Below are 12267 nucleotides of genomic sequence, written 5' to 3' on the forward strand. Positions count from 1 at the left end.
CAAGACTATTAAATTGGGATAAGGAGGTATAAGTTTCGATGCCATATTTTTTACGCTATAAGACATAAAGAATTAATAAAAAAGCGTCAAATATTACACATTTTCTTGGAGTGAACTGAATCGAAAAATATACGTATTCAATATTTTTTTTTCTAAAGGCAAACTCGCACACTCTAATGGACTTTTTTTGTGAATATTTACAATGTCCACCCCTAAACTCAAACACACAATCTTTTGATTAGAAGATTTCTTTATACCGCTAAACCAACAATCTTTTAATTTTCAATCACTACTGGTTATTAATATTTTGAAATAAAATATAATATAATGTAAAATGACTAATATAACATAAATTGAAACAATTTATTCTTAAATAGTTAAATTTCTTTTTAAATAGTTATGTATAACTATAAAAAGTAGAACTAAGAAGCAGAGGCAAACCAAGGCCTTAACGGGTCCCTAACATTTCTAGTGTGAAAAGTTTTTAGAATATAACTTAAATTATTTAAAAGGTTTAACCGACTCAATAGCTATATACTTTTATTTTTGTTCTAATGTAGACTATATATATTCAGAAAAATACTATTGTAGGCTATGTATTTTGAAAAAAGTGTGTTAATGTAAACAAAAGGTGACCGGTTACCTACTAGACCAGTTAAACTGATTATATGTCATTTCTTAATTTTAAAACATTACACTTACAGTCCTTGTGGTTTGTATATTTTGCATGTGCAGTCCTTATTATTAATGAATGTTAAAAAGTCCGTTAAATAGAATCAGATACCAAGTTTCTAGATTTTATTATTATCAAGATTAGAACCATTGAAAATTACACTTACAGACCCTTCCTTCGTCGCCAAACTCCCCAAATTAGCACCATCAAAAATAATTATTATCAAGATCTCAAGATTTAATAATTCATTTAATCGATAAATAACAAAGGGTAGAGGAAAACATGAAGGATACGAAAATAGAAGAAAAGCAGTCGGAGCTGCAACACCAAAAACGGTCGGAGCAGTTGCCGTCAAATTTAACCTCTGTCGTCGTTGTGATGTTCCACCACTGCTGGCATATTTGAATAGGGTGGTTTAATTATTAATATATGGATTTAGTACTTCTTTTTTTTTTTTTTTTTTTTTTAGAACGGCAGAATTAAATTAAGCTAGCAAGAAGCTAGGAAAAAATTACAAAATGTTCAAAGGAAATTGAAGCCAAACATTCCAATCGATCTTAAATAACTTAGATCTAGAGGATAACCAATCAAAAGCATTAACAACAATGTAGTCTAAAAGATGGCTCTTCTTGAACAAACCGGAGCTGAAGACAATATCGTTCCTGAGCCTCCAAATAGACCAGAGAGATGCGATGCAGATGCAGTGTAAAACAAGCGTAACTTTTGGGTCTGGGGAGGCCGAAGCTAGCCAATTCCGAAGCTCCAACCCATTTGACCACCTAGGCAGGGAAATACCGGTCCATGAAGCAACAAAACTCCACACTTGAGAAGCAGACTGACAATGAAAGAAAATATGGTTCGAATCCTCCAAGAAAAATCCGCAATCAGAGCACGAGAAAGTAGAACAATACACATTTCGGGCCTGCAAATTCTTCTTATGGGGCAATCTATTAAGCAAAAGGCGCCAATAAAAAATAAGGACTTTAGAAGGGATCACTTTATTCCAGTACGTGTGTCGGGAGACGTCCATAGAGCTATCTAAAATATGCCGAAGAGAGCTAACCGAAAATACATTATCAGAAGTAAGAGACCAAACCCACTTGTCCACCTTATCCGTACATGAAACATTCTCCAATAAGTTGCAAAGAGAAGTGAGTTGATCAGCTTCTGCCCCACCACGAACACCTCTTCGCCATTGCCAAACCCAATTAAGGTTCTGCCATCTATCAGAAACCAAGCATTCCCTATTCACGTCAAGGTAGAAAAGACGTGGGAAAAGAGCACCAAGAGTGGAATCATGACACCATCTATCCATCCAGAACTTTTTTTTGGTTCAAGTCGTGGGTTCTGTAATTATGGTGTTGTTTGGTTCAAGTTGTGTGTATCTGCTCCAGCATGTGGCGGTCCATATAATCATGGGTTAGTTTCTTTGTTAATCATCTTGACATATTACATTCCCACCACTCGATTTGGTTGCGTGATTGGATTGTTGGTTTAGACTCTCGTGGGTTCCATTTGTAGTTTTCGGGTCGTGTCCGTTTTCATGCTTTCATTCGGGTGATTACTTCTATTTATTGTATAATGTTTTTTTTTTGGTTCAAGTCGTGGGTTCTGTAATTATGGTGTTGTTTGGTTCAAGTTGTGTGTATCTGCTCCAGCATGTGGCGGTCCATATAATCATGGGTTAGTTTCTTTGTTAATCATCTTGACATATTACATTCCCACCACTCGATTTGGTTGCGTGATTGGATTGTTGGTTTAGACTCTCGTGGGTTCCATTTGTAGTTTTCGGGTCGTGTCCGTTTTCATGCTTTCATTCGGGTGATTGCCCTGAAGTGGTCATGTGATGTGTTTTGGTTATCAAGCTGGTTTCCTTTGATGGTTGGATCGCTGTATGTTTCTCCTTGGGATTTGTGTTCGAATGTGAGAATTTAAAATCGTTGTTATTGTAGGTTTCAGTTAACCTACTCGTGTTAAGTTTCATATCTTCTACTCTTGTGTTTAGATTCATGTTTGTGGATTCGAGTTTGAAGTCGTTGTATTAGATGGTACGGCAGATAGTCGTGTGATATGTAACCCACTTTTGTATCTCCTAGCATCTTGCTAGTTTTTTATTAATATAATTATTATTGCCTTTCAAAAAAAAAAAATAATAATAATGTTTTTTTTTTCATTTTTTTCTACCTTGTGTTCGTGACAGTGGAAGGATTTGCATTTATGTTTAATCCATACATGCGTATAATATTTGGATGTTTAATTTGATAATTTTGTTGACGATGATGAAAATTAAGATTTGAAACATGTGTGAATTAAAAAGTTTGGGGACCAACTATGAATTTTTTTTTTTTTTTTTTGACAAATATCTTATTTATCAGGTTACCAAAGTTAAGTTAGTTTACGTTAACACGCTTTTTCAAAGTATATATCTTACAATAGTAGTTTTCTGGGTATGTAGCGTACATTGCAACAAAAGTAACAGTATATAACTATTGAGTAGTTTAAACTCTTATTTAAAACACCACCAGATTTGAGTATGACGATATAAATTTGTAAGATTAATGATTTTTAAAAGTAAACAATTATTAAAATACCCTTCAAATTTACAGAGTAATTGGCTCTAGAGAAAAAAATTTAAACGCTTTGAACTTTATCATAAATTCGTCACTACTAACAAAAAATTAGAAAATACAAAAATCTACAGATTAGCAACCTAGCTAACAAACATCCCAAAATTCACATATACCACATAAACTTGGTACATTTAATAACCTAAAGCGAGTTTAATGCTAGAAGATGATTTAGGGTTTATTGGGAGGCATGTTCTATACAGAAGAATAATGCACATGGAACCAAATGATTGTTTTATCTATGCAATAAATAATTAAATACACCCATAAAGAAACTTATGTTACATTCTCATCAAACCACTCTGGATTATTCTTTGCTCCTTCCCAAATTCAATGCACATATAAAACTTGCAAAATCTATATAAAAAGCTTTAATTTATTACCACTTATTCATCCCTAAATATAGATATCCAGCTCAATACATTCATCATATGTACATGGTAGTTAGCTCCCATGTTCCCAAACACGAAGCTTAATCTTTCACTTATAAAATAATAGGGAGTATCAATGATCAACAATGTCTAGATTGAATGTTTTAACATGTTCGGTTTATGTCTCTCAAGATACAAAATATGAAATGTTCTTGTTTGGTTAAATATCATGCCACGAGATCATAACTTCTACAAAAGTGACATGAATTAATCATGTATATATCATGCATGCATGCATGTACATGTATCAACATTCAAATCAAACGCTATTGACACTTCTTGATTTTTTGGTAATAAATACTCCGTATAATTTAAAGTATTATTTCATGTGGAGAACACTAAAAGTATCTTATGATGTGTCATGGATTTGAGGTGGATTAGGCAACAAGCAATAATTACGTAGATTAAACTTGAATTGTACTCAATGGGTTTATTCCAAAATTAGAGCATATATATATCACATATATGATGAAACAAACTACACGTAGTGTACTAGCCACCTTCAAGAACATGGGTTCATATAGGCTTGAGCTGTCAAAGTGCATTCTATCATGTGATTAGTTTGCCATTCATGGACCCTAATTGATAAATGATACACGTAATTAAAATAATTTAAGTCGATCGTAGGTTCATTTAGCGTTCCATATTTTTGTACATTTGTAAATTTTTCATAGTATCAAAGTTTACTGCTTTGCGTTTAAAAAAATAAAAATCTAGCTTTAGAGCTAGATTTTCTTGTAGTGTTTTAAGTGAACTTTTCGGGACGACATAATGTTGTCTCGAGAAGTGTCGTCCCTGTTTGTGCTTTTTCTTGTAGTGTTTTATGCATCTTGATCATAATAATACTATACTAGTATAAGCTAGCAACGTTTATGAACAAACGTCAAACTTAATAAAGATGTATATATAGAGTTCTTTGAGACAACTCACGATAGAAACTGTGTAGTTTCGTTTGTTGAACGTGAATGCAAGTATATATAAATGATAATCACTAAACTACGAGAGTGTACGTGTAGTTAAGAAATACCAATTGAACAAATTAGTGTAACAAATTGAATGATCTTTTCAATACCAATTAACTAGTTATGATATAAGTATTACTATTAGTTGTTTTATTGATATTGATGTACTGTATATTTGATGATTATGATGGTCCTAGAAGACATGTTACAATTAATTTACCATCCATCACAAAATATCCATGCTCAATTACTATCATTTACAGAGTATGTGTTTTAACCCATTAATTGAGATGTCCAAACCTTTTGTCGGCATCAACTGGTTTTCTTTTTATAGAACGATTATCTTTTGTATCGTTTACCTTGTATTGTCTTTATTATATATTTTTATTTTTATCACCCTTCTGAGATAAGAAGATAAGTAAATTTTCTTTTAAATTATAATAAAATAAAATTAAAGCTTAGAGCTTAGGTTTTGGAATTTAGAATTTTCGGAGTTAGCATTTATTTTTTTAGATTAATTTTTTTTTAATTTATATATTTTTTCACATCAGATTATCATATATTTTTTCACATCATACAGATGATGTATGATAACACAAAATGACTTAAAACTGGTGAAAAATGATTAATAACTTTAAACATTATACCTGAAACTCTATATCCCTTAATGTAAATTTTATTTTTTTGTGTGTAAATTTTTGTTTTGATATCCATGGAGCGAGGGCCGGTCATGAGAATATGGATGCCCAGTGCGAACATTTCAAAATTATGCCCCCTACCCCCCTCAAAATAAATAAATAGCACAACACAAAAATTTAGGGGTTTGGAACCTAATCAAACTAGACGGCTCATCCCCACGCCGATTTTTATTAAACAAATGCAATGCAAATATACATGTTCGAAACTACAAATCACCTAAAATGATGTCTACGTGCATTTTTTTATGCAAAAACTTCAATCATTTTATCATAATCTACATTTGATAGAAATCTATTTTCAGTGCTTAAAATTGCCAACCCGTTTAATCGTTCTTGACTCATTGTACTTGGTAAATAATTCTTCAACAACTTCAATTTTGAAAAACTCCGTTCTGCAGATGCTACAGTGACCGGTACGGTTAGCAAAATCTTATATGCAAGTAAAAGAGTTGGAAAAATATTCATCTTCTTTGTAAACTCCATAATCTCAAGCGACGTCCACGGCTTTGCTCCCTCATATGCTCCTTTCGGCAACATTTCTGCAAAGATTGTAACCCATAGAACTCACAGATTGAGCTCAATCTGCACACAGATTGGCTCAATCTGCACACAGATTGAGCTCAATCTGCATACAAATTGAGTTTAATGTGCGAGTTCTCTGAGTTTTCTCCTACCATTGATTCTCTCTAGATTGTCACGCTATATATATATATATATATATATATATATATATATATATATATATATATATATATATATATATATATATATATATATATATATATATAGTTTTTTTCTTTATTTCGAAAAACCACCATTCTAGAATAGTTCTAGAATAGTCGTAGGTTAGGTTTGTTAAAGATGAATTGATTCATTTCAAATTTTTTTTTTTTTTTTTTTTTTTGTTATATGTGTGGAATGAATGTGAATGAATGAACTAGAAGATTTGAGAATATTACAACAACAACAACGAACAAAACTCAATACCACATAAGTGGTGTATGAGGGAGGTGAAATATAGACAATCTTTTCCTTATTCAAGAATAAAGACAAGTCATTTCTTCACCCAGAGTGAAAACACTCTCAAAAGTAGAGAAAGTCATCCCTCTCTTTATTCGATGGATAGAGAGATTGCTTCCGAGTGGACCTCCGGCAAATAAGTAGGAAATTTTTTTAAAAAAATTAAATTAAAATAAAAATAAAATTGAGACGCCATGAAAATGATAAAATCAAATTTTCAGTGGTTTTAAATCATGCCTGAAATTTACTTTAGGCTCTAAAAGTCAGTCAAGTTGCCAATAAATCGAAGCTTGCTGACTTGCTGTCGACTCAATAACTAGAGCCGTAAGATTCCAGAATACTAAGTAAATAAAAACCAAGTACTTAATTATGTTAGATGGGCTTCATTCACGTGGTAGCTATAAAAACAAAATTGATTGTCATATACGATTTGTAGGCCTCAACATCAAACTTGTACTTGTGTTTACAATATTAAAATTTTAAGGGCAATGTTACAATACAATATACACAATATAAAGTAAAAATAATAATAATAATAACACTGTAAATATTTTGTCAATATTATATTTGTTGATAACTTCACATTATTTTCAGATTAGAAACACATAAGAATGTTATACACAACTCTTATGACTAGGGGTGTTCAAAACCGGATATCCGAAAATTCGGATATCTGAAATTCGGATATCCGAAAATTCGGATAGTGAATTTGCCCATCCGATATCCGAATCAGAAATTTCGGATATCCGAAAATCGGATATCTGAAATTTCGGATTCGGATATCAGATTATCCGAATATCCGAACTTCCAATTTCAATCCATCCATGCTCTTGCACATCACTAACTGTTTTTGAAAATATTGCACCAGTGTTTTGAATGAAAAAAGAACATGATTATCTCAACACAAACATAACACACGAATTACATAATACATAAGTCTCAACACAAACATAACAAATTCAAAAATACAAATTATCCATATTACTTTAAACCTAAGTTCAACATTCAAATTAAGAAACACAAGCATAACAACGTGTTAAAGAACGAATCTTCAATTCTTCACACTTTCCAATCATCAAAAGAACGAAAGCACCACCTGTACATAGAAATTAAAGTGATTAACTAAAGAAATCTATATATATCACAACATATGAATAAAAAGGTACTAAACATCTTATGAGACTATTAGTTCAGTAACATCTTGGGATGTTTACTTTTATATCCATTAAGTGCAATATGGATATAGTTGGCCCATTTATCACTCATCTTCATATCTCAACTCTGTGTTCGAACCAACAATCAAAACAACCTGTTAAAAACCCAAATTAATTTGAAATGTTAAAAGTTGAAAAGTTCACATCTGCTATTTTTGATGATGATGGAACTTTACAGTTTACACATCAAAACAAAGATGAACGATAAAGGCTTCATCTACTATCTTTTCCAAGTTGATCACCATGGTTAACTAATAAAGTCAAAAGGGAAAATTATACAAACCCACTACCCGTCATCAAATCTGTAAAATCCAACCACAAAATCCACTAATTTAGTTATCTTCTTCCCCTCATAATCTAAAGTTATCATAATAAGTAGACTCAACTTTATCCAAACATTCTCATCCATTAACAGACTATTTTCATGAAAATTTCACCAAGAATATGCATTCACTAACATTACAAAAAAGGTAAAAAAATATTGAATATGCATTCAATAACATTACAAAATATGCATTCACCCATCAATCGCTTTGAACTTGGGGACACTTTAACACGAGTTATAACATTCAACATTGAAATCAAATACCAATTTATCACATTAATATCATCAAATAATTGTTCCAGTAATTGATAGAGTAATAATAATAATAATACCAAATAATATTGAATATGCATTCACTAACATTACAAAATATGCATATATTAAAATCAGATGCTGTAAAGAGCTAATGGGCTTCGTGACTTCATGTAACCTTGTTTCAGATATGACGATTTAGATAATGAAATTAAAAGTTATTATAGATTTATAGTTACCTTAAATCGACGATGGATGGAGGCTAAAGATGAGATGATTAGATAAAGAGTGAAGATGCGATGCTGATTGAAGATGAAATCGCCGTAAGAGTCGAGATTCAGATATAGGGTTTTTACTTGGTAAAGTGAATCTGTAAGAGAGAAAGAAGAGTCAGAGAGAGAAAGAAGACTTAGAAGAGTCCTTGTACAGTTGTACTTTTTCAGTTGTTTGTCACTTGTCTTTATAAAATATCTAGCATTATAAATTATAATTATAAATAAAAGTGTAAAAATATTATTATTTATTAATGTATGTTTCGGATATCGGGTATCCGAATATCCGAATATTTTGAAAAATTCTATCCGAAACTCGAATCCGAAAAATCGGATATCTGATTTTCGGATATCCGATTTTTCGGATATTTTTCGGATCGGATACACGGATATTCGGATTGCGGATTCGGATTCGGATATTATGAACACCCCTACTTATGACTACGTTTAAGAATTACTATATTTAATTTTGTAAACTCAGTTGAATTAAGCATAAATATTTTTATAAATACAACATTTCTTTATTTAAATTTGATATTAGATTTATTCATTGTGACTTTAAGTTATAAATGGATAATTAAGATGTATATGGTGTGCTTAAAAAGAATATCTTAAGTGTGTTTTCAACAAGAACGAAGATGAACATATTGATTGAGTGGATATTCGCATTGGGGCTATATCTTACATCCACAAGACTCTTTTAGGTATCAAGGCCCGATGCTCCATAAATCGGGTAGGATATGTGAGGACATGTTTCATCGTATTAAGGTAGGTTGTTGAAGTAGAGAGCAACGACATGTGTCTAATGTGACAAGAAGATAATCCTTAAAATGAAAGAGAAATTCTTCAAGGTGACAGTTAGACCTTCCATGTTGTACGGATCAGAGTGTTCGCTAACTACGAAGGATTAAGAGAGAATGATGGAGGTGACATAAATGATGATGCTTTTGTAGATGTGTGGTAAAACCATGTTACATATGATTACAAAATTATAAATGGTGTCTTTAGAGAAAACTTAGAAGTTAGGATCATCATCGACATTTCATGAGAAGAATGACTTCGGTGGTTTGGGCTTGTGAAGAGGCGGCCACTTATAACTCCAATCAGGAGAGTTGAGGCCGTTACAGTTGACAGTATGAAGAGAAGGGGTAGACCCTAATGTAGGTGAGAGGATAGAATAAAGCTCAACATGAGGGAGCTTCCACTAACCGATGGCATGACTTATGACTGTAATGCATGAAGATCTAGAATTACTTTCATGACCCGTCCTAATCCATCTGGACGAATACATTACATTTGGTTTCATCGCGAGGTATTTGACCTCTATATGATACATTTTACAAACACTGCATTCGTTTTTAAAATACAAACATTCATTACATCGAAAGTTGACAGGTGTGACAACCCGGAAATTTCCAACCAAATTTAAACTTTAATCTTTATATGTTTTCGACACGATAAGCAATATTTGTTAAGTTAAATTTCAAGAATTTTAAACTATGTTCATACATTCATTCAATCTCGACCAAGTTCCAACGATTCACGAACCATTAAACGAATATGATTATATATGTATATGTGTATATATATATATTATAACTTGAAACGTAAACAAAATATTAGATTAAATACTTTATATGATTGTATCTGTTTCAAAATGTTTATCAATGGAATTAGAAGATAAGATCAACTGATTGAATTATCAGATATATTGAATTATGATTACAAGTCTCTGTTGAAAGGCCCACGTTGATTTGAGAAATCTTTTCATTTTAACAATATTCGAAAAATGGTAAAGTGATTTATAAATATGAACAAATTGTCAATCATTGAGAACTAGACAAAGGATAGTGGAAGATTGAATCTCATAAAGACTCGATTGATCTATTTAGTTTCAAACGTACAAAAACGTTTTCAGTTTAAAAAGAACTTTATTATTAAAACGTATATAACTTTTATAAATATCTAGAACCACTTTTGACAACTCATTACTTAACTAGTATGATAAAGATAACGATATTTATATTTTATTTTATTAAATATATATAACGATTTAAATTAATATTATATATATTTATACGCGTATTGTACGTACATAGTTTTATACTTTTACTATACTTAAACTTTACCTTTACTTTATTTTTACTTTACTTTAACTTTAATAATTCATACTTTAATAATTCACTTTAATAATTCATACTTTAATAATTCACTTTAATAATTCATACTTTAATAATTCACTTTAATAATTCATACTTTAATAATTCACTTTAATAATTGATACTTTAATAATTCACTTTAATAATTCAAAAATCTATTATAAATAGAATTCAATAGGTTTCATTATTTCATAAAAACTTGAAAATAGTTTTCTCTAAACTCTCTCAATCGATTTACATATATATATATTTACTCCGTATTATCTCAAGATATTATTAGTATACATAAAATATTACGACGGAGTGCTGTCCGAGTGATTTCGAAGTTGTTTTTTCGAGTGGGATAGGATTAAGGAAATTATGGGTTATAGCTACGGAGGTGATTGAGTATGGTTCATGGGTATGCTCGTGAGGTCAATATAGTGTTTATCATCTCCGTTGCGTTTACGTACCTTTTCTGCAATATTGAATCTCAATATTGATATGTGAGTACTCATAATTTAATTTTTACATACTAATAGTGTATCCCTGACTAGTGCTCGAGTATATAGGATTATGCATGCTTGTACTTTTGATATTGCCATTAGATAGGTTATGTTGATTCTTGAATTAGTTACATATACGATTGAGATAAGGTATAAGATATGCATGTCGTTAGAAAGCTAGCGAAAAATAGTTGAATTTTGGTTTAAGAATCACTTGAATCCAAGTAACGGTTAGAAAGTTATGAAATAAATAAATTGCATAATTAATTTCGTAATTAAAATTGCTGATGATAATTAGTGAACTAATTTTATGGGTTATAAAAAGTGGTTATTTGGATTCTACTCGTCGAGTAGATGAATTTTCATATAAAGCACGTCTCGTTTCGTTGAACGGTTGTCAAGTTATGGACAAAAGAAGTTTTGCAAATTTTGATGAAATGTCGAAACGGGAACTGAAATTCTCGCTGATCTGCGTTGTTTCATATATAAAAAAAAATACCACTGAATTCTTTGCTGTAAGGTCTAACAAACGACTCTGGCCGTTTGTCAATTCGAGTCTCGACGATTTTTCTAAAAATCATCAAAGTTGACGGTTTGGTCACATTTTAAAATTCTAAAAAGAGCTGAAACTTTTTTATTTAAAAATGTCAGTTTTGTATCAGTTGTCATGGTCGGCCTGATATGTGTTTACTCTTGCCAAAAATCATGTTATATCTTTGTGGTAACGAGAATTTGCAGGCTTTGACCGTTTATCAATACGAGTTTTGAGGAATTTTCTAAAAATCTCCAAAGTAGGCTACTCGGTCACTTTTGTAAATTTATTAAAGCTGAAAAATTAACTTTGAAACGCCGAAAACGCGTTGGCAACTACGAGTTGTCTAGGTTTAGTTTACTTCTGTAATATTTATGCTTAATATTTTTGGTAATGTGTAACTTTTATCTTTGGCCGTTTATCAATCAGAGTTCCGATAATTTTTCTAAAAATAGCTGAAGTGGCCCGTTTAGTCATGTTTGACCGAAAATCATTTTTGTATAAGTTATTATATATTTGCATGCGACCTCATTTTTACTTTGACCTTTGACTTTTGACTTTAACATTTGACTTTTGACTTTGAACTTTGACTTTTCCTGTTAACTTTTCAGTTAACT

The 12267-nt window shown here is 31.2% G+C and overlaps 1 protein-coding gene across 1 annotated transcript; it reads right to left on the reverse strand.

The window, feature by feature from the left end:
• Nucleotides 1-1184: 1184 nt before the first annotated feature.
• Nucleotides 1185-1988, reverse strand: LOC139902653 (uncharacterized). The gene has a single exon (XM_071885259.1). The coding sequence runs from the start codon at nt 1986-1988 to the stop codon at nt 1185-1187; it is 804 nt and encodes a 267-aa protein (XP_071741360.1).
• Between the last annotated feature and the right edge of the window lie 10279 nt (nt 1989-12267).

This window comes from Rutidosis leptorrhynchoides, chromosome 3 (genome assembly GCF_046630445.1).
Source record: "Rutidosis leptorrhynchoides isolate AG116_Rl617_1_P2 chromosome 3, CSIRO_AGI_Rlap_v1, whole genome shotgun sequence".
Lineage (NCBI taxonomy): Eukaryota > Viridiplantae > Streptophyta > Magnoliopsida > Asterales > Asteraceae > Rutidosis > Rutidosis leptorrhynchoides.

Excerpts from the sequence above, each read along its gene's own strand:
- LOC139902653 (XM_071885259.1), bottom strand. The coding sequence starts at position 1,988 with ATGGATAGATGGTGTCATGATTCCACTCTTGGTGCTCTTTTCCCACGT.